General features: G+C 36.9%; 2 protein-coding genes and 1 pseudogene across 3 annotated transcripts in view; 1 reads left to right on the plus strand and 2 right to left on the minus strand.

Moving 5' to 3' along the window:
• LOC127425503 (elongator complex protein 2-like) overlaps positions 1-4601 on the minus strand; it is a 44151-nt pseudogene extending 39550 nt beyond the window's left edge.
• Positions 4602-4871: 270 nt separating this feature from the next.
• Positions 4872-9830, plus strand: abitram (actin binding transcription modulator). The gene is made up of 6 exons (XM_051671570.1): positions 4872-5035; positions 6255-6306; positions 7254-7383; positions 7499-7575; positions 7672-7741; positions 7917-9830. The coding sequence occupies exons 1-6, from the start codon at positions 4969-4971 to the stop codon at positions 8052-8054; spliced, it is 534 nt and encodes a 177-aa protein (XP_051527530.1). The 5' UTR covers positions 4872-4968; the 3' UTR covers positions 8055-9830.
• Positions 9831-9845: 15 nt separating this feature from the next.
• Positions 9846-24107, minus strand: part of ctnnal1 (catenin (cadherin-associated protein), alpha-like 1) — a 124231-nt gene continuing 109969 nt past the window's right edge. For both annotated transcript variants that reach the window (XM_051671550.1, XM_051671549.1), the window contains exons 10-19: positions 23724-23816; positions 22271-22421; positions 19120-19157; positions 18965-19015; positions 18706-18860; positions 16922-16970; positions 15939-15995; positions 13172-13291; positions 12264-12347; positions 9846-10010 (exon numbers count right to left, since the gene is read on the minus strand). In XM_051671550.1, coding sequence (XP_051527510.1) covers positions 9846-10010; positions 12264-12347; positions 13172-13291; positions 15939-15995; positions 16922-16970; positions 18706-18860; positions 18965-19015; positions 19120-19157; positions 22271-22421; positions 23724-23816 — 963 coding nt within the window. The remainder of the gene's footprint in view (positions 10011-12263; positions 12348-13171; positions 13292-15938; positions 15996-16921; positions 16971-18705; positions 18861-18964; positions 19016-19119; positions 19158-22270; positions 22422-23723; positions 23817-24107) is intronic.

Consider the following 24107-nt stretch of genomic DNA (forward strand, 5'->3'; position numbering starts at 1 on the left):
GACTACCACAAAAAATAATTTTGACATCATTTGTATTGATCCCGGAATAGTCTTTAAGGTTTTTTTTTGTTTGTTTGTTTTTTACAATAAACCTTAAAAGGTGCACTCGGTCATTTTTCATGATTAAAAAAGTTTTACTCAAGAAATTAATAGTAATTTTGAATCATGACCAACCACAAGAGATGAGGAATCCAGTTATATCAGTAACCTTATTAAAGTAGTTTTATTGAACACGGAGAGGGTCCCCTCATGGGGGCGGCCATTTTTGAATCAAATGACCAGCCAAATACTACTCGCTTAATCTCAGTAACCGCCCTGTTATTGGACACTTTCACTGATGGATTCAGTTAATTATGGCTGACTGTGTATAGTGAGTTTCTACAATGGCATCTGTAACTGAAAATGACTGTGTTTGAATGATGCTGCATCCAAGCCGCTAGGTGTCAGTGTAACTCCAAGATGACAAATTACTGAGTGCGCCTTTAATCAAACAAAAAAAGATGTTTTAATTTTTGAGTTTGTTTTATAATTCTGTTTTTTATATACAGTATATCATTTTCAGTGATGTTCTCATTACAGCAAAATAAAAAATGAAATCATCCAGTTAAAAAATTTTGATTTTTAAAATCAGCATAATTTACAATATAAATAATGTCATCGATTTAAAAAAAAATGACTATTACTTTGCATTATGGGGATTTTGGGAATATGAAAATTGGGGGAGAGAGGTGTGTTTTTATCATGAAAATAATGTCACAATGCAAAAAATCTTAATGCTCCTAAAAATAGGCTTCATTTTGTTCATGTAAAATATATCATTTTTTCCACTTTTGATCTCAGGGTGAAATAATAACCCTTAAACACACATTAATATCTCTACCATTGTATTCCATCATAATATAGAGATAAAACATAATCAAGAATAAGCTTTTTGGGGAGTAACTGCAAAAATTCCTACCTTTTATGGCCCATTCCACACCTCGCACCCAATCCTCATGACCTGCCAGTGTCAGAACCCTCTGAAACTAAACACATCGACATGTGACATCCACACACATGCTTCACATCCAAACCATTACATTTTAATCTTTAGTAGATAAATATAATTTAACAATCTTACCTGTCCACCGATCTGCACGTACAGGTGAACCTTGCTGTCATCTCCCCCACAGGCAAGTACTGAAACTGCAAGTAGATGTAATTATTTTCCTTATGCACTCCACAAGGACACATTTTGAGCCTGACAAGTTACTATAAACAGTCTAAAAGCAAAATACTGCTTCAGTAGGGAATAAAACGTAAATGGCAAGATATGGACACCCCAGGACATATTTAAAGCCCAGGATGAGATTTTAACATGTGATAAGGATGGACAAAAAAGCAAATGAACATGGAGCAGCGGGCACAGCTTACCTCTGCTGCCTGGCAACAGCGCCAAGAGACATCCATCACAAACCCGCTCCCAAATGAAATGGTCTGGAGGCATTCAGCTAAGAATAATAACGCAATTATTAAAGTAGGTTATTACCAATCCAAACAATCTAACTATATTAGAGCAATAATCCAGAAAAACCTGACATTATCTGCTGACCTAAATTACAAAGTAATGTGACTAAAACATTTCTGGCACAAAACAAGGCTTGTTTCTGGGACTTGGCAGATCTCATTAGATCATTGTCATTTGAATGGTTGAGAAATGATGCAATTCACCATAATCTGATGACCTGAGGAAAGCATTTTATAAGATGGTTTTAATAAAATACAGTCTTACACAACATTTGCCCATTCTATTTACAGTTTATAACACACTTTCTGAACTGTCAGTCAATATCACTCTCAATTTGAAGTATGTACATGTACAACAGAAAGTAGTGAAAGCAAATAATGCTGGTCATTATAATATTCTGAGTTATTAAAGGAATATTTCAAGTTAAGCTCAATCGACAGCATTTGTGGCATAATACTGAATACCACAGAAATACATTTTGACTTGCCCCTCTTATTGTTTAAAAGGAAGGGCAAGTCTGGGTTCCAGTGAGGCACTTACAATGGAAGTGAATGAGGCCAATCCATAAACATTAAAATACTCACTGTTTTAAAAGAATAGCTTCAAGACATAAACAATATGCGTGTAAATATGATTTTAGTGTGATAAAATCACTTACAAAACTTTTCTGTGTCAAGTTATAACCAGTTTTACAACTTCGATGTAATGTCAATAAACCCTAAAACCCTCAAAACGACTGTAAAAATTGATTTAAACAACTTTACAGCTCAAATAATTCATGAGTTTTAACAGAAGAATTAATGTAAGTGCTTTTATAAAATTATAAGCTTCACATTTCTGCCTTTAAACCCTCCAAAAATTGGCCCCATTCACTTCCACTGTAAGTGCCTCACTGTAACTTCGCTTTTTGCTTTTTTAAAGAAAAAGACAGACAATTTCGAAATAAATTTTTGTGGTAATCAACTTTTATTAAACCAGAATATTCCTTTAATTTATCTTTTTGGAAATATGCAAGAATTGGACTTGAGTCTAACTTTCTTTTGTGATTAAAAAATGCATATACACTGTCCAAAAGTCTTGAGAACACTAGTGACAATGCTTCTATTCTGCATTCTTCTCATTTAATATTATTATTATTACAAATTATATTATCAGCATAACAATTTGAAAGAAAATTTTAATTGAAAAACTTAATAAATTTGACGATAGGTATTTGACAGCAACAATCACTCTGGCATGAACTCCACAAGTTTGTGTTATTCCCGTATGATTTGACAATGTTCTAAAGAGCATCTTGTATGTTTCAGTGGAAGCAAGTAAACCTGACCTTTTGTACAACGGTGTTAACATGGTCAATGTCACAAATTTGCCTGCATTTGATTAAAGACCTATAAAAGTGCAAGTATCATATATTTAAATATAATCTAAAATACTTATTCATTTTACAACAAGACATTTCTTTCTTTGAAATGTTTCAAAACATTCCTAAAAGTTCCTAAAAATGTATTTATCTCCAGGTTACTTAGATGTTGAACCACAGATCTTCAATGTGGTCTTGTATTTTTGTACCCCATTGTCTATATTTTTAAATAAACATTGTAGCCTTAGTGTTACTAAGAGACAAGGCATTCTAATACTGTATATTTGTGGCACTTAATATTATTTACAAGATCCAACCAGCAGATGTCAGGCTCGCACAGCTGGAAAGTTTTTGCTACTCAAAAAACGTGCAATTAATACAGGATTCTACAGTAAGTGAATGCTGCTAAAATGATTTTTGAAATGAGATGAAAACTCTTTTCATGTTACCTGTATTAGAGGTGCAGGTCCAGAGTTTAACAGTCGAGTCAGATGATGCTGAGGCCAGCAGTAATTGAGAGGAGGGCAGAGACACAGCGTCCATGGCACACACCGGCCCGGAGTGTCCCGAACACACTGCATATACAGTGAACTGCGGCAAAAGACGGACAAACAGCTTTAAAATCATTTCAGCTGATATTGAAATAAACTGCGTTGGTCAAACAAAGAGATATCCCCGCCCCAACTCACGCCATTGGTTGAGTAACACTGTTGGGGCGGGTCTAAGCAGGTCGCTCAAAACAAAAATTGCAATTTTCAAAGCGCAACACAATCACAGTGTTTACAGTTCTCAAGAAAATTTACCTATTGATGGCTTACTTGTAGTTGTCTTCACATATTAAGCTGGGAAAAACTATTTTATCACAGAAAAAGTTACATACTTCAGCTTTAAGTAATTGAATTGTTTTATTGCACAAATACACACGACTTTGGCAATATGTTGTATATTCATTGTTTGTAGACACATACCTGTCCATCATGCTTCTGCCAAACAATAATATTATTATCTGACCCACCAGACACCAGTTGTGTTTCAGGACCTGCAGAAATAGAAACGTCAAGTTTCTACCGATTTTAAAATGTACGTGTATGAGGTACATTTAAAAATAGATGAGGAAGTCTACATTTCATATTTTCAGGTAGTTTTTATTTTTATTTTTTTAGTTCAATTAAAATTCGGTTCAGAAGGAAGACACAGACCATCACGTCAGTAAACACTAAACACTCTATTTGACGTTTAAGTGCTGGCCAAAGTAATCGACTTACCGCAGTCATGTTTATGAACCCACTGGACAGCGTTCACCCTTCCAGTATGTTTGTTTAGGACCTGCGTAATCTTAATTTTCTGATGACAATAAATACATAAAACAAGAATGAAACAAATTTCACAGCAATAAAATATCATTAGATCAAATTGACAGTTCCAAGTATTTATTATGAAACTACTCCATCGGAGTGCATATTATGAAATGTATGTATGAGTTTATAGCTTGCACGTCACTGGACTATTCATCTATAAATTTAACAAAATGCCATTAAGCAACAACGACAGTTGCATCATTTTCAATTTGAGAATAACTGCACAGTCAGTACCTGTGGATTATACAGCACAACTGAATTACATGCCCCAAATGCGAAGAGACCTCCTCTGCCCCATGACACAACATCAGGTGTGCGATAGGCACAACAAGAAACATTACATGTGTCCATCACAGGCGCTGCCATCTTCAGTGCTGCAGAGTGTTACAGTTAAAAAGAACCGGAAACATGTTTGGTGCTGCAGTAGTTCCGGGGAGAGAAATGGTTGTGTATGTTTTCCTAAACTAGCGAGTATGAAACGTTGAAATTGATTAAATTACGTTAGACATGCATTAATTATCATTTAAATAAAAACTGCACCTCACAAAAACGCAAAAACCTTGACAGACGCAAACAGCTTATTTAACCGGATGTGGATTCAGAACAGACAATTTCTTGTGTATCTTTATTTGCCGTCCGACTTACAGCATCAGTGTTTGTTTCTGATTAGTTGGTGTGTCCCTCCCGCTCTTAATAAAAGTGATCCCTTTGGCATAAACGCTATACAGGCGCTGGATATTGTCATGGAGGACATCGAAAAGAAAACCCCATCAGTTATTGATCGGTATTTCACCCGCTGGTATAAAACAGGTAATTGGAGCTGATCATTACAACATATTGATATTGATTCTCTGCATGTAACATTTTGATTTTAAAGGGATAGTCCACCCAAGAATGAAAATTATCTCATGCTTTATTCACCCTCATGCCATCCCAGATGTTTATGACTTTCTTTTTTCAGCAGAAAACAAACAAAGATTTTTAGAATATTTCAGTTCTGTAGGTCCATACGATGCAAGTGAATGGTGACCAGAACTTTGAATGTCCAAAAAGCACATAAAGGCAGCATAAAAGTAATCCATACAACTCCAGTAGTTAAATCCATGTCTTCTGAAGCAATATGAGTGTGGGTGAGAAACAAATATTAAGTCCTTTTTAACCATAAATTCTTCCTAGAAGTCAAGTCATTTTTATTTGTATAGCGCCTTTCACAACACACATCGTTTCAAAGCAGCTTTACAGAAGATTAGGCATTAACAGAAGATGAAAGTGTAATATCTATAATGTCTTAGAGTCATCATTGTGTAGTTTGATAAAATACGTTTGTGTATTGTTTAAAAATAAGTAATTAAATAATAATTGTATTTAGAACCCCAGTGAGCAAGCAGAAGGCGACTGTGGCAAGGAACACAAAACTCCATAAGATGTTTGTTAATGGAGAAAAATAACCTTGGGAGAAAACAGGCTCACTGTGGGGGCCAGTTCCCCTCTGGCTAACATCATGAATATAATGCCAATATTACTTATGTATAGTGCAAGTCATAGTTTAAAATTATTAAACTAAGTAAGTGTTAAGGGTTAGTTTTTAAACAAAGATTTAGTAAGAAATGTAAGATTAATGACTAATGTTAAGACATGGATTAAACCACTGGAGTCATATGGATTACTTTTATACTGCCTTTATATGCTTTTTGGACCTTCAAATTCTGGCCACCATTCACTTGCATTGTATGGACATACAGAAATGAAAATATTAAACTAAATACTAAAAATCTTTGTTTTCTGCTGAAGAAAGAAAGTTATACACATCTGGGATGGCATGAGGGTGAGTAAATGATGAGAGATTTTTTTTTTTTGGGTGAAGTATCCCTTTAAGAATGTTAAGGACACTATATTGTAGTCAAGTATGTGTTTTCAGATTCTCTGATCATTTCAAAGCATGAGATATTTTCCTGTTGTCACCATATGTGATTAATTATAAAGCTGTTGATTTCTCACAGTGAACATGATGGTGTAATTTGTGTTGTAGATCTAAAGGGAAAGTCATGTGAGGATCACTGCATCCTACAGCACTCCAACAGGTAGAAGAACATTTGCAAGTTTGTTCCTTGTTGTAAAGTGGTTTCTAAAAGTGTTTTTCAAACCCATTTTCCAAAACCATGTCACTTACCAATTTTGTTATCAATGTAAACAACTGATCTAAATGTAATTTTTAGAGGTATTAAATAATTTCCCTTCAAGTTATAACAGAGTAACCACAGGTCAAGTTCATCACATTAACAATGGATATGTTCCACTAGCATTCTTTTTTGTGCTAATTTTGAACAATATACACCAATCAGCCACAACATTAAAACCACCTGCCTAATATTGTGTAGGTCCCCCTCGTGCCACCAAAACAGCACCAACCCGCATCTTAGAATAGCATTCAGAGATGTTATTCTTCTCACCACAATTGTACAGAGCGGTTATCTGAGTTACCGTAGACTGTCAGTTCGAACCAGTCTGGCCATTCTCCACTGACTTATCTAATCAACAATTTCCATCCACAGAACTGCCACTCACTGGATGTTTTTTGTTTTTGGCACCATTCGGAATAAATTCTAGAGACTGTTGTGTGTGAAAATCCCAGGAGATCAGCAGTTACAGAAATACTCAAATCAGCTCGTCTGGCACCAACAATCAGCCATGTGATTATCTAATCAGCCAATCGTGTGGCAGCAGTGCAGTGCATAAAATCATGCAGATATGGGTCAGGAGCTTCAGTTAATGTTCAAATCAACCATCAGAATGGGGAAAAAATGTGATCTCAGTGATTTGGACCGTGGTATGATTGTTGGTACCAGACGGGCTGGTTTGAGTATTTCTGTAACTGCTGATCTTAATAAATGCCACTTAATTTTATATTGTGTAATGTACTGCAATGACAATATATTTTGAAGTGTGGCTTAAGTGTCTAAAAACATTTGGGCCTCTGTGTTTCTAAACAAAGTTTTATGTGAAAGTCTAAATCTGTGTTCTTCTTCAGGATCTGCGTCATCACACTTGCAGAGTCTCACCCCATCCTTCAGAATGGACGAAAAATCAAAAACATTAACTACCAGATCAGTGACGGATGCAGCAGACTTAAAAACAAAGTGTCTGGAAAGTCAAAAAGAGTGAGTACCTCTGCCTGGAAAGATCCTTACCATACACATACAGAATGATTGTCATTAATATCTTAATGTTGTACTCCTTTATTCACATTTTTAATATGTATAATGTATTCTGTAGGGTGGTCAGTTCCTGACAGAGTTTGCCCCACTGTGTAGAATAACATGTACAGATGAGGAGGAATACACCATATTCAGGTAAGTCATGAAGTCTTCAATCACACAATTCCACTGAAGATGTAATATCACTTGCAGCTCCCATGTTTTCTGAACTAAATTGTGATTTCTCCACAGCTGTATCAGAGGACGTCTCTTAGAAGTAAATGAAGCCATTCTCAACAGACCAGATCTGTTATTGGAAAAGGTAACCACCTGTATCTGTTTTCCTCATAAGCACTATGGTTGTACTTCCTAAAAAATTGAAAAAAAAAAAATATATATTTTGGTGGTGATCAATAAAAAAAAATTTTTCTTGTCTTAAAAAAAAAGTGTGGACTAAGCTAAACCAAATGTGACTGTTTTTTGTCTTCTTGGCTCAGCCTTCTACAGAGGGGTACATTGCTGTTATATTACCTAAATTTGAGGAGAGTAAGAGCATCACAGAGGGCCTTCTGAACGGAGAACAATATCAGGAGGTTCTCTCTAAAAGAACAAACCAACAACAAGAGCCTTGCTGACTACAGTTTGCACTTTCAAGAATAACTGCTTTGAGAAGGTGAAAATGCTAAAGACATCCAGCTATATGGCTCTAACATTTACAAACAATCTTTAGAAGTAGAGGAAATCTGAAGACTTTAGGAAATGAAGAGTTGCATCCACAACAAATTCACTGGATCGCACTTCAAGAGAGCTGAGAAAACCCTTGCATTTTTGTTGGACTTTTCCATTAGTCTTTAGATGTGTGAATAAGCCATTGTCAAGGGTATTGTTTTGTGTTTAGTTTACTCTCTCATTAACAGCCTTTTTAATTTAGGAATGGATAGGAATAAATCACAGACATATTATTTTATTTTCCCTTTGGTTGCAATGAAACTGCTCATAGCACTCAAGTTTTGAAGGTTATTATAGTTTAAGTAACTCGACTAAATAATGTAACAGCTCCCTTCTGGGCATATTCCAATTCAGTTTGCTATTATATGTTAATTTATTATACAAGCACTCTAAGCTTTATGTTAAAGGCTGTTTTGTAATAAATAAATCATACATAAGCAATGATACATTTTCATAAATTGCATAAATAATTCACCCAGCCATTCATATTTTAAGAAAAATAATGTATATTTAGATGGGAATTTTAAAATTGTTTTTTTGGTGATTTAACAATCATTCAACGGTCATCAATGATCCAACACTAATACAACTGCTGCACAATCATCTCTAAAGCTTATGTATTGACTGACTGTAGTACAAATCAGAGGAACATTTTAGCAAAGTATTCACTAGAATTGGTAGAAACCCAACTCTGAAGAGCCTTGTAATATGTGCCATGCTAAAAAGTTGCTCATCAATACACAACAGTCCTACTGATTTATATACTGTCTTCATTTGAACCTTTCAGGTTAATGTACCAAAGCTCAACATACATTGTTAGGTTTGCTGTAAAAATACAAATCACAGTGACCTACAAGGCAGTCCATATTACAAGGCTGTCACTCCTACAAAAGCACACTTAAAGGATCTGACTTTAAGAAATGTCTCTTTGGAAAGTAACATTCCTCGCTCTGAACTCTCCAGCAGAATAAAACCTGGAACATTTAGATCCTGATTTCTCAAAATAATATCCAAAGTTACTGAAATGCTGCCCTACAGCCTTGGGCAGACTGCCTTGTGGCAAGACCAGTGTAGAAAGATGATTAAAACTGTGGATATATTTGGCATCGACTTGTACATGAGGCAGTTATGTTAAGGGAATAGTTCACCCAAAAATGAAAATTCTGTCATCATTTACTCACCCTTATGTTGTTCCAAACCTGTATTACTTACTTACTTGCACATAACACAGAAAGAGATGTTAGGCAGAAAGTTACTTTTTCTTTCCAATGAAGGTGAATGGTGACTGTTGTGTTCCACTGAAGAAAGTCATACGGGTTTGGAACAAACCAAATTTTTATTTTTAGGTGAACTATCCCTTTTAAAAACAGTGTGCAGAGTGTTTTGCATCAAAAGATCTGAGGTTCTCTTCATGTACACCTCAATATTGAAACATAGTCAAATAGCGATTCAGTTAAAACTGTAGCTTATTTACCAGCCATTACACTTGAAACAGTTGCATTATGACTTGATCACATGCAATGGATATTTTTTTCTATGTTTTGGTAACTGGAATGAGGCTGGTAATACTAACGCTACTGTACACCACAAAGCAAATGGACAGAAGCACAAAGAATGGCACACTGTGAGAGAGTGCACTGCTGTGCACTAGTGTGTGTGTGTGTGTGAGCAGGCGTGAGTGCTTTTGGTTTTCAGAGCTATTTGCTCTCCAGGAACGTCAGATTGGCCATGTGCTGCTCCAGGGATTTGACCCCAAAGCCATTGGAGCCTTTGCCGTTCAGAGTTTCCTCATTGACGGGAGTGCTCAGCTGTTTCTCTCTCCAGTGCTGAGGAGAACTCAGGCAGCTGCATTCTGATTTACACTGGAATTCAAGGAAGAAAATAAAGTGGAAAACAAATGAGCTTTAGGATATGATCATCTAATTTTACTTTGTTCAAGGTTGGTGGTACAGATGACAATCTTGACAAAATGGCAGAACATGGCCCTGGCACACTATATATGACCAAATAGCATAAAGGTTGATTAGGGTAATTTTAGCAAACTTTACTGCAATAAAATACTTTATTTTAACCTCCTGAGACCTGAGCGTGACTGCTGTGTACATTTTCCATTTCCCTTTTTGATTTGTAACTAGTAGCACCTAATAAACATGCAAAAAAAAAAACATTCAAGATCAAATCGTTTTCTAAAAAAATGTATGTCCATATATGTGCACAGCGGGACTAAGTTGTTAAATTTTAAATAATACCAAGTTATAGAAAGTCAGATTTGTATCAAATTGTTTATGTTTCCAAAAGTGTTGGATATTCATGTTTTTGAGATGTTACAGACATTACATCAGAAATGAGCATAATTACTTAGGTGGTGGAAAAGGCCAATGGCATTTCAATGATATTTTCTTAGTTCAGACATAAGAGGTCAGAGTCCAAAATGAATACAATCCCAGATCTAGTTATTTTTTTTTAAACCAAAATCCCAATAATAAGCAGAAAAAAGACAATAGAGTGCATAACATGGGACTTTTAGCACTAAACAACCCTGAAACACACCAGGGACATTTAAATTGAAATGACATAGACTTCTCTCCGTTACAATGCTCTATATTTAATATTTACCAAATTAAGCTTTTTATAGCCTATTTATTATTATTATTCACAATATGAAGTTGGAGAAACAATGTATGTGCTGTCAATGGATGTTTCAATATAGTCGCATTTTTCTTTGCATGCCCTCACTTCAATTTAAAAAACTTAAATTTCAGAGGAACACTGTATAGTTTTTTGCCGATAACCGATAGTTCCAAAAAGCATCTATTGGCACCGATTAATTGGTCTATCTCTATACTCATTACCATTGTCCCATGTCTGCCAAACATGTTGAGTGGTCCAAACATCATCTGCAGCCTGAAACGGAACTTTTGAAAGGGAGTTTGTATTGAATGCACTTAGCTGCATTCAAAAGAATGCTCCCTTGCTCCCTATTTAGTGAATGACTTAACCTCCAGTTAATGCTGTGTGTCTGCACTGGTCTCAGAACAGTTTGAAATGCACCTTATTTTCATTCTAACTCCATATAAAGCTTCTGAAAGCAACATTTTTCAACTTTTGGATGCATCCATTGATTCTCAATGTGAAAATGCACAGTAAATATAGCATTTCTAAGGAAAAATTTGCTAAACTACACAGTAGTGTACATTGTGTTTAGCAGCGCGCCGTTTCGTGATAAATCGCTCAAATTTAAAAAATGAAAGTAGAGACTCCAATCTTTTGACTAAAACAGGTGCCAATGTAAAAACTTAATAAGGTTTTTTACCAGATGTAGATTTGTTGGCGTTTCTCCCAAAGACAAACTCCGCTCTGATCCACACCATGTTGTTTTGTCACATAACTCTGTACGTCGAAATTGTAACCCTTTACTGACAGCCCAGAGTGTCCTGAACTGAGATCAGTCAGTTTAAATTAATTTAAATTATGTGTTGCGTATAGCGAAGCCAAAATACAAAGTACATGCAGGGTTGCACGAGGTTAAAATATATAAGCTATGTATACTTTACATTTTTCAAAACAGCTATGCAAACTTTTAATAATCTTAATTAGATGAGTCATATGACTCAACTGAGATTTGATATAACAATATATTATACCTCTCTCTGAAATACTTATTTCTGATTGGTCAACTGTGTCATTTTGATGTCAAATATTTGTGTAAAATGACCGCAAAACTGTATAATTGACCGTTAACCCTGGCAACCGATTTCCGACATAATTTCATTTAATTCATCCGTATTACTCCTTGTTTCTTCTCACATAATAAAATAACAAACTTAAATGTCCATTTATTTGTACATTTGATAAGAAGCCATGTAACAAGCAGGATAATGTAGTCATTTTCACAAAATAAACCTTTATAGGGTGATACAAGCACTGATCACCCTGTCAAGGATTATTTTGCGATAATGACCGACATTATCCCTTATATATGACTCGGTCTGAATTGGTTTGTTTATTCTGAAACTGCATTGCTGTTCGAAAAGAGTATCTATGTTTTATAAACCAGTCTTTTAAAATTCAAATAGCAAGCTTGGATAATCCCAGACCTTCATGTTGCTACCAACCTTTCTGATGAGCTTATTACAGATTGGCAGTAGGTAGACCACCACTGTTAGGATGCCTTTGGTGTTCTGTATGGACGAGTCAACCTAAATAACACAAGAAAAACAAATGGATCGTTGGCTGACCAAACTACCCAAAATGCAGTACTTTCTTTTTTTTAACAAGTGAACCATGGCTGTTTGTTTGGGCTCTAATTGCAGTCAAGCAATCATTTTCAAGAGACAACAATCTATACATTTTTGACAGATGATTTGTGGAACAGGCTGGTTCACATATAATTGGTTTTTGTGAACTAATTTGCTTGTAAATCACGAGAGGGGTCCTGGAGACATGCTGGGAGATCCTGACTGAGTTTGTTTTTCCGGAGTTCGGAACACATAACCTCTATAAACCTATTTAAAACCGCCTTTGAGTGTGACCTTTGCTTCTTCTTAAAAACAGAGGGATGACCCTCAACAGCAGGCCATTTTATCAGGTTAAATGGTGTCAGGAAATAGAGGAAGGTCAGTGTCTTGGAAGGACAAACTGATTAGGTCAACAGCATTGCATTTATCATCTAATCTCATATGGCAATGACCTTAAAAACAATAAATTAAAGTCTACATTGTTCTCTTAAAATAAATCAAGATGTACTGTATTTACTTATTACATGACTTCATGGATTATTTCATTTTGATTGGTTGGCATTCTGCAGTCAAATATGTATGATAACACTTTATTGTACAGTGTACATGTTGCACATATTACATTTAGCAACTAATCTCCTACACTGTGGACTCTTTTCACATCCCGCTTATTACAAGACAACCTACCAAATATATAAATAGATATGAAAATGTCCTAAATTTTTTTTTGCCATGCTGCAGTCACCAGAAAAGGCTTCTGATGTTCTCTTGTTGTATTCCATTACCTTCTGAAAGATGGCGCTCTTCCCCTGAACTGGAGTTTTGGCACAGACCTGCAGCTGATGACATGAGGCTGCCAGCTTCTCTGTCTCAGATTTGATGAGCATTCTGTCTTCATCCAACACCTATAACACACAGACATAACATGTGGCCATCAGGGCTGTGTGCTACTCAGAACTGAATTAAGAATGCTATTAAATTACATTTCAAATTCTGAGTTGCAATTAAAGTTGCAAAGAAGGATGTAGTTATAATTTGAATGTAAGGAAGAAGAATTAGGATGGAATGAATTTGAAAGAAATTCTATTTTGCCCTACAAAGACAAAACGCAGGAACTACGTCAACACTGAAACTAAGAAAAATGGCTTCAAAGTTATTTGGTTTAAGTGTGGATTTTGTTGTTACTTTTTCACACTCCATTTTCTCTCTGACCATATTTAAGCCAAACCTGTCTGTCACAGGACAGATCATAGTCTAAAATACCCATAACTCAGTTTTGACAAAGTGTGTAGTTACTGCGTTTTGCTTTTGCACAGCAAAGTAAGTGTATTTTTTATTATAATTCATTTCATTTTTTTTAGTATGAAATACCCATAAACATGTTATCATACACACAACCTATGGGCTATTTTCAGAAACAGTACATGATATGAAAGGTGCTGTAAATGAACTTTCACGAGAGCCTTTGAATTATGGGGCTTTTCCACTGCACGGTACAGCTTGACTCAACTCTGGTCGCTTTTTGGGGGTTTTCCACTGTGGATAGTACCTGGTACCTGGTAATTTTTTTAGTACCACCTCGGTCGAGGTTCCAAGCTAGCCGAGCCGATACTAAATGTGACGTCAAAACCCTGCAGATCACTGATTGGTCAGAGAGAATCGTCTCTACCAGCGTCACTGGATTTGTGACATGGGACATCAACCCGTTAGTTTTAAAGTTAGCAACAGCGATAGGAATATCATTTGTTCACACGACATTCGAATTGTAAAAAGAAATGGCAGTGCGCAAAACCACGCTGTGGTCAATAAACGAGGTGCAGACGTTCCTCTCGTTAGCGACGAACAAAACAACGTGAAACGAAAAAGTCTTTCAGGAAGTGTCTCAGCTGTTGGCCGCAAACGGCTACCACTGGACCTACCAACAGTGTAGGGAAAAGTAAAAAAAAAAACTTAAAAGTGACTACAGAACCATCAAGGACCACAACAGCCGGAGTAGTTCAACTAGAAGAAAGTGGAAGTGGTTCGACCAAATGGACACTATCTATGGCAATAGATCGGCGAGCAATGTGTGGAGAGTGCCCTGGACTCGGCCACGGCGTTGTTGGAGTCCACGATGGAGGATGGTACGTTTTGTTATGTTAACTCTATATTCTGCTTGAAAGCTTCACTTTATTTAATTGACCAGCTACTGGAAAGCTTGCTTCTAAAACAACCAGGCCAATTTAACTGTTACACTTGGTGACTAAAATCACCATGCAACAACTGCTTTATGCAGCACAATGAGCTAGTAGCTAACAGCTAGCGGTCGTGTAATTATTTATGGTCAGTAATGTTTAAGTGTCGCGTTTAAGATGATGTCACGGCAGTAGAGGCGGCGCAACTATGACGATCAGCCTATAATCCCACCCACGTTGAGGCGGCACTAAACTGCAGTGGAAAAGCAAGCTCAGAAATGTAAAGCGAGCAGAGTCGAGTCGAGCCAAACCGTAACGAGCAGTGGAAAAGTGCCATTAGACATGCGCCCTCTTTCCAAAACCATGCCCTCCAAAGATACCGTTGCAACCGTCGATGCAGTGCATCTTCTCAGGGTTGCCAAACACAACAGTAGCAAAATAGTGGCCTCAACTGACAACTGTTATGAACTTGAAAATGGCATTAAACCAGAATGATCTGCTTCAACCACTACATTACAACAACGTGCAAAATGATTGACAGGCAGAGAGCAGTCTTCTGATAGGCTGATCAAAGATTTTTGTTTGCTGTTTACACAGTCTAGTGCTGTCACACATCAGTAGAAACAGATCAATATTTAAGTCCTTTTTTACTATAAATTCTCCTCCCTGCCCAGTAGGTGGCAATATGCACAAGGAATGTGAATCGCCAAAAACAAAAGAAGCAGAATGTGAAAGTGAAAGTGCAGATTTATAATAAAAAAGGACTTAAATATTGATCTGTTTCTCACCCACACCTATCATATTGCTTCTGAAGATACAGATTTAACCACTGGAGTCGTATGGATTACTTTTATGCTGCCTTTATGTGCTTTTTGGAGCTTCAAAGTTCTGGCCACCATTCACTTGCATTGTATGGTCCTACAGAGCTGAAATATTCTTCTAAAAATCTTCGTTTGTGTTCAGCAGAAGAAAGAAAATCATACACATCTGGGATGACATGAGGGTGAGCAAATTATGAGAGAATTTGTTTTCCTTTTGGGTGAACTATTCCTTGAAAGGTAATTGCTAACTTTGAACAGATGGATACATACAGTAAATAGAGTTGAGCAATATATATTGGCTGTAGTCTGCACTCACAGCTGGGGAAATGCATGTTTGAGATTATTAATCAAACCATGCGCTGTACCACAGGTGTCAGGCTCTGTGATTATGGATGTGTAGCGCATGCCCGCCCCAGCCAGATCAGGGGTTAACTAACACTATTATCCATGTCTCTGTGGTCCCAATGAGATGGATGGCAGTCATTTAAAGTCTTTATTTACAAGCATCTAATTAAACTCTGAACCATGAGGGCTGGTGGGCATGGTGGGTGTGTTACCTGTGTGGAGAGGGTGTGCAGGATGGAGCACAGATGGATACCCTGGTCTGATAGCACCTGGAAAACAATCCGTAACATCAGGCCTGACTGTACCTGATTAAATATCACACAACTTGAATAAACAGCTTTATAAAATGATTAAAATCATGTATTGGTTAACACCTGCTTGATATTCAGAACTCATGTATCTTTGGAAATGCATAAAGAAATAATTATTTTACATTTTATGCATAAAATTTGAGTGGTACTTTGCAAAACACACTACCGTGACGCTAGAGTGGTTGCCAGGGTTTTGCTATGCGTTTGCAAAGGAATTCTGAGTGCTTTTTTGGCATGTTGCAGGGTGTTCTGGGTGGTTTCTATGTGGTTGCTTACTGGCCCAAACCAATAGAGCCCACTACCATGTCTCTTTGATATTCTGGTCCCTAGATACCCCTAATGAGCAGTGGGTACCCTAAAGAGTTGTTTCTACTTGAGCTGAACCTTAAAAATGACTTCTGTGTTGTGGTCAGATATATTTAGGTTGATTTAGTCATATTAAATTACATTTTCTGACTTCAATAAAACCAGTTCATTTAGACGTTATCACATGAAGCACATTTTTTTACGTTACCTGACAATTATTTATTTTTTTATTGTTATTTTTTATTTTTATTTTTTTGCTGTTAGTGTTAGCTTTTGACTTTGACATTAAGCAGGTAGGCTTGTTCTGTCAGATAAGAGGTTGTTATGGGAAAGGGGGTGTGGTTGGGTGGAGACCAGTATGCCACACTTATTGAAAGACAAGACTGCCTAATCAGCATGTCCTACACATTCACAGCACATAACCTGCTCTGGATCACAGACAAATGATAGCTGGTCCTTTTAATAATATATTGATCTGTCTTTTCCAGGGACTTCATTGCTCTTAATGACACTTCAAACAGATTAAATTAAAAAGCCTATGAGAAAGAGGAAACACAGGAGAGTGAATGCTGCCATACCTCAGCTTGGTGGAATAGATCCAGAGTTGTCTTGAGTAGGCCTTCCCCCCTTAATCACACATGGAAGATAGATAGGTTGCAAACAAGTTAACAGCAGTGTTAATCAAACATCCTCTAGATCCATAAAATTGATTGTGTAGAATGGCAAACTCCAGATCAACAACAAAATAATTTTCCTTTCCTGACCAGACTGAAAATTTGTCATAAAGCTTAAACGGTAATACTTTACAATAAGGTTGTTTACGTGAACATTAGTTCACACAATAGTTAACGTGTACTAACAATGAACAATTTTTACAGCATTTATTAACATTGGTTAATGTTTATTTATAAATATAACTTTGTTCATTTTAGTTCATGTTAGTTCATAATGCATTAACTTATTTCAGTAAAACTTTCCATGTAAAATGTATTACTATATGTAGAAATAAATAATGATAATACTGATAAATGCTGTAAAAATATTTTTCATTGTTGGTTCTTCAGTCAAAAATATAAGATTATTTTCATGTTGAAAAAATATATCAAAATCTTTAAGAATAAAAATGTTATCTATTTTTGAGATTTATGCATTTCAATTATATGACAATTTCTTATCAGACTAAATTGAATAATCTTTTAAATAACATACATATTATGAATTCAAATGTGAAGTATTTAATTCACCTTAAGGAGTATGAACATTTGAACTTTTGTAATCAAAATTCACATTTTAAGCAACATAGTTTGATAAATGACAAAGCAACTGTATACAAAGCAATTTTATACTTTGGTGAATGAAGCATTGTGACGAGAAGGAGGGCGGGGCCGGGCCAGGACTACGCACGCCCGGCCCCCAATTGGGCTAATCAGCCGAGGAGAGGGATAAGTGCAGCGGAATGCAGCAGTTTGGGAGAGTGAGAGCCACATGCAGCTGCCATGTGTGTGCTTGTGTTGTGTCTTTTTGTTTAAATTAAATATTATTTTGACTGTTCAGCCGGTTCCCGCCGCCTCCTTTCCCATCCTTAACCTTGTTACAAGCATATTTAAATCAATCTAATTTAAATAAATTGTTTAAATCTTACTTTTGCAAGGAATCTTTTTTGAGTGTTGTTAACAATTGCGGGAATAAAGGGATAGTTCACCCAAAAATGTTCTCATCATTTACTCGCCCTCATGCCATCCCAGATGTGTATGACTTTATTTCTTCTGCTGAACACAAACCAAGATTTTAAAAAGATTTAACCACTGGAGTCTGTATGAATTACATTTATGCTGACTTTATATGCTTTTTGGACCTTCAAAGTTCTGGCCAACATTCACATATTGTATGGACCAACAGAGATGAGATATATTTACCTAAAAATCTTCTTTGTGTTCTGCAGAAGAAAGTCATACACATCTGGGATGGCATGAAAGTGAGTAAATGATGAGAGAATTTTCATTTTTGGGTGAAATATACCTTTAAATAATGTTAACATACACAACAGGGCCGTCTCTGGGTGCTGGTGCAGGCACCTAAGTGTATCGACATGGCGCTAACACTTACCCTAATTCTTACCTGCTGGAACTGTAGACAAGCGCAAAATCTGAATATTATTTTTATTTACACCACTATTTAACCAGGCAAGTCACTTAAGGACAACATTCTTATTTACAAAGACAGCCTAGTAAGATGAAATTGTTTTGCATTCTTTTAATTTCCTGTGTGATACAGTATTACTCTACCCAATCGGATAATCTGATAGACGAACTGTGAAATTTATGAAAAGGTTTGCAGGAAGTCTGCTGCAGCAGATCAGTACCTGGTGAAGAGGTACATGGAATAAGCCATGCTGGACATGATCTGGCACAGTCGAACCATCTCGTGGTCCTGCTCATCCCAGCGTTCCACTTCTGAGTCCACATCGGATGTGAGGAGACACAGTTCCAGTCCCAGCTTAGCGATGGTGGTTTGCTCCTGGTTAAATCAAGGATAACAGACATGTCAGATCACAGATGCAAGGCTGTGTTTTAACAGAACAGCACTGAATGAACATTAATTAATTACAAAATGAACTGTACCTCAGCATCAAGCTTGGCAGCCTTGACTGTCTTCAGGTTAGCAGAGTGTCTCTAGGAAGAAATGATTCCGTAAATATGAAGGACATGAAAAGCTAACATGAGAATTGTGATTTAGAGATATTCTGAAGGTATACACTTTCTCTCAATATACTCACCCCTGGTCTTGGTAGCGACAGATATGTTTTCTTATCACCTAAAAATGAGGAAGATATTGTTTCATTGCTTTGCCTTTAAGAGGTATTAGAAAATAAAACATGTAATAAAAGTATTAAAGGGATAGTTCACCCAAAAAAAGGAAAATGTTATCATCATTTACTCACCCTCATGCTGTTCCAAACCCACATGACTTTCTTTCTTCCATGGAACACAAAAGGAGAATGTTAGACAGAATGTTAGGGACTAACAGCCTTTCCATACAATGAAAGTGAATGGTGACTGAGGCTAAAATTCTGTGTTCCACAGAAGACAGAAAGTCATATGGGTTTGTAACAACATGAGGGTGAGTAAATTATGACAGAATTTTCATTTGTGGGAGAACTATTCCATTAAATGCTTCAATTGTGTAAGGTAAAATGTAAATCAGGAAAAGACAAAAATTCTCATTTGAAAAATTATATATGAAAAGGGGACACTATAAAATAAAAATCTTTGGGGAAAGGTTGTAGATAATGATGTGGATCATTAGATACGAAGGCATGATCCTTGGTGGGGGATGACAGTTTGTTTTGGGAAATATCTCCACTGGCACAGATGATGACTAAGAGCCTCTCATCTGGAACAAAAACATCTCCCCTGGCACTGCTTTTCTGTCATGTTACTGATGCCTCTCTTCAGACTCTTTGACAAATATCACTGTCACATAAAGCTACGGCTTTATGTGCTATCGTGAGAAAACCACAGTATCACTTCGGAAAGCTGACATTTAAGCGGTATGTCCAAATACAAATAAGTGAAAGAACTTCCATAGAGTGGGACCGCTGCAATGCGCCCTTAACCTTGCCTACAGAGATTTATCCAGCCACTTTACAATTACCTTATGTGAGGGATGTGGATGCAGTGTAAATGTCAAAGCGGTACATCTTTAGCGGCTGGAAAAGATAGGAATCTAGCCCGAGGTAAAAGACCTTTAGAACTGTTATCGTTGCCCTGCCCTGCTACTGATGGAATAAAAACAGCCATGAAATCCACATTACCATACTGTGGTATATACTGTGGAAACTACCGTTCAGAGATGATAAAAGACATGAGATGGGTTCATATCTTGGGCAACGTGAGTGGCTTTATGGGAGAAGATGGACAGCTGGAAGAACATACAGGAGGATGGGGAGGAAATGAGTAACAGTTGGGTTCTGCAAACAAAAATCCCATTTATTTTCTCTAAAGTTAAATCCTTCAAGACAGATTTACCGTGAGCTCTGAGGTTGTTAAGCAATTACATATGCTGCTGTAGACACCAGACAAGTCACTGTGATTTCAACTTCATTTAAAAATAATTGTGTTTAATAGTCCAATATGAACCCTGAAGAGACATCCACCAATCAAGAGAATTCGCTGTCACCATGGAAACGGGAACCATGGCAAAAGAGCTCAGCAGCGATCGCTTACTCCCATGCAGCACCGTGAATGCTATAATCGAAATGATCTTCCTGCAAATCTTAAATACTTATTTATTTGGATTAGGGCTGTCGGTTAAATGCGCTACTTCAGTGTGAAAAATTAAAGCAATTATTCATATCCCCGGACCGTAATAAGAATATTCCTACCATCGGAGCAATTCAGTATTGAAGTAACTCTTGTTTTCAGTAGGGGGCAGTAAGCGAAACTCCAGCTGTATAGGCAACGCGCAGAAAACAAACCACACTCTGGCTTGCTTGACACTAGTGACAGCACATGATGAGGATGCATTCTTACGTTCAAAGACAGCTGGACGGAGCGCAACTTTGAATGCAGGGATCTCAAGACACGTTTTCGAACTACGGTTAACTTGACACAGTGACCTAAAACAATGTGTTTATGACGTGATGCAAGTTAATGAGAGTTGAGCTCCAAAAGCATCCGCCTGACACGTGTACATTTACGCATCCTTAGAAAAGATCTTATAATAAATCTCGGACAGAATGACGAATTAAATTGCAAAATGGATTTCTGTGGACAGTAGGCCAATGATAGGCTTATGTTCAATAACAGGGAAATAAACAATACACTTACTGAGCACTTTATTAGGTAACTATGGTCCTAATAAAGTGCCAGACGTGGTCTTCTGCTGTTGTAGCCCATTCGTCTCAAGGTTCAATGTATTGTGCATCCTGAGATGCTTTTCTGCTCACTACAATTGTACAGAGTGGTTATCTGAGTTACTGTAGCTTTTCTGTCAGCTCAAACCAGTCTGGCCATTCTCCGTTGACCTCTCATCAACAAGATGAGAAAGTACACAGAACTACCTCTCACTGGATGGCACCATACTGAGTAAACTCTAGAGACTGCAGTTACAGAAATACTCAAACAAGCCCATCTGGCACCAACAATCATGCCACGGACGAAATCACTGAGATCACATTTTTTCCCCATTCTGATGGTTGATATGAAAATTAACTGAAGCTCCTGATCCATATCTGCATGATTTTATGCACTGCTGCCACACGATTGGCTGATTAGATAATCACATGAATAAGTAGGTGTACAGGTGTTGCTAATAAAGTGCTCAGTGAGTATATATTGTCTTTTAAAGCCACTTTTTGCACTGCTTTACTCATCTGCCACAATAATTTAAAGTATTTTAATTATCTGAATTATTATATTTATATACAGTTTATTATTTAAATATAATTATTTATACTTGTTTAATCATTATATATTGAATAATTTTTATTTGGGGGCCTTTCTAAACAAATATTTTGATAATTTGTTAATATGAAATTAATTAATCAGCATCATGTAATTAATAATAAAAAATTTGATTTGAAGCCCTAATTTGAATATATCTTATTGTTTTGCATTAACCTTAAAATGTATTGTTTTTTTAAACTTACTCATGGAATTTATTTTATTTTATTTGTTTCAATTTTCAAATATTTTTTTTTTTTTTGCTCCTAATCAAAGTTTATAATGTGATTAATCCCAGAACTAGTTGGTTTGGTGCATGGTTTAGAACTCTTTATTGGGGAATTTTTTGAAATCCCAATAGAGAAAATGAATGAGAAAATTACCTACTTTTGGAATCAAGACAGCTAAAAAAGTGGGTGGTCTCTGTTGTGCTCTATTGAAAGGCAAAAGATGGCAGAATTACATTGGATGAAAGTGCCATACCTCTGCGGCCCTCAAACACATCGTTGATCTCCTTCAGTAGAATAGCCATGTCACACAGCTGAGACTCCCAGGCCTCGCAAAACACATCCAGGTTCTCTTTAGCGATCTTGCTGGTGGGGTGCAGAGCTAGGGTTTGTGCTGCTGAGATAATCTGAGGGAACAAACAGAGAGGTTATAGCACTATATTGCAACCAAGGGCTCACGGTTTCGCTGGTTAACTCCTGCTGGTAGGTGTAATAATTACAACAAACAACATCTTTCTCCACTGACCATGACCCCCATTCAAAAATAGTCGTCTTTTCTAACAAAATATTTTTTGTTTGGAAGCAACATATGAATTGCAAGTAATTCTTTATTTTATAGTATATGTTTTAACAGATACAGATTTTTTAGAGGGCTGTTAAAAGTGTAAAATGGATATTTTTCTGTCTACTGTCTTCAACACCACAGCTGAGGATAGTCGCTCATGAAGGGTTTGGGACAAATTGAGCCACATCCCCCCTACTGCTGCTATTTTAATAAAGATCTTTCTCACCACTTTTAAATAACTTAAGATGCGACTGTATAATTTATCTGCTGTACAAAAGCTGAATAGCAATATTCATCACTGGTTTTTCTCCAATGTGCCAGAGCAGAAATGCACCATCTAACTCTTTCGGCAACAGCATAATTATGATTTACAGCTTTCTGTGAGGAACACAGCAAAGCAGTTCTCGTCTCTGCTGAGGGTGTGGATTCAGCTGGTATAGCTTTCGTAATTACTGATAATGTAATTAATTATTATGCACCCCTGAAGCTGCTGCTCTCCTGCTGTGCTCTTATTGGCTCGCTGATCTTTAGAACTCATCATTATTGGCAGGTGACGTGAGTTCACCCTCAGTCAAAATACTAGTTCCTGCACTCTAGCACACAATCAGACCTGCTGATGAAATGCACTGCAAATTATACACTCGGTTTCACAAAAGGCACATCACACAAGTAAAAATACACCAGTAACTGTTGGGAACACATTCGGTAACAATATTAGGCCACAATAATTTGGCATTTCTATGTTTATTGTAACATATATTGGCCCAATCGTAGTTTTTCATTCCATTGAGCTTTTCCACTTGGCACAATGTTATCTAAAGTTCATATTCCAAGCACAGCAAATAAGATTGAAACAGCAGGAGGCAGCGATGCATGATTTGTTTTTTCTGTTTCTTGCTATTTTATAACTGTGTGTGTGTGTGTGTGTGTGTGTGTGTTTATCTTTTTTTCTGTAATCAGGGTTGCGAAATCAACAAAAAAACACAATATGGGTCAAATAAGCTTTGGTGATAAGCACTGTCTAAGGCGGATAACAATCTTCAGTTTTATTTATTTAGTTATTTATTTATATATATTGCTATTTTGCTGAGGAGCCAGCTTCCTTGTATTAGAGTAGATGTTTTAGTGGGGTCTCTTTGTTTACCTGTGGGCCAACAACGCGGAAGGTTTCCTCAGCGTGAATACAGGTGATCTCCAGAGGCTCGGTCCCCGAAATATGACAGAGTAAACGACAAGTCTGAAATGAGGAGTAATAAAAATAAATGACACTACACATTAAAGATAATCCTAAGGGGCCTGGGTAGCTCAGTGGTAAAATACGCTGGCTACCACCCCTGGAGTTCGCTAGTTCGCTGAGTGTCTCCAGCTAGGTCTCGTAAGCAACCAAAATTGGCCCGGTTGCTAGGGTAGGTAGAGTCACATGGGGTAACCTCCTCGTGGTTGCTATAATGTGGTTTGTTCTCGGTGGGGCGCAAAAACTGTCTCAGACGCGGAGGCAAATGTGCGACCACGAGGACTTGGAGCGCAT

Source organism: Myxocyprinus asiaticus, chromosome 34 (genome assembly GCF_019703515.2).
Source record: "Myxocyprinus asiaticus isolate MX2 ecotype Aquarium Trade chromosome 34, UBuf_Myxa_2, whole genome shotgun sequence".
Lineage (NCBI taxonomy): Eukaryota > Metazoa > Chordata > Actinopteri > Cypriniformes > Catostomidae > Myxocyprinus > Myxocyprinus asiaticus.

Coding starts and splice junctions, on each gene's coding strand:
- abitram (XM_051671570.1), top strand. CDS start 4,969: ATGGAGGACATCGAAAAGAAAACCCCATCAGTTATTGATCGGTATTTC. Junction 7,384..7,498: donor TGTCTGGAAAGTCAAAAAGA/GTGAGTACCTCT, acceptor TGTATTCTGTAG/GGTGGTCAGTTCCTGACAGA. Junction 7,576..7,671: donor GAGGAATACACCATATTCAG/GTAAGTCATGAA, acceptor ATTTCTCCACAG/CTGTATCAGAGGACGTCTCT.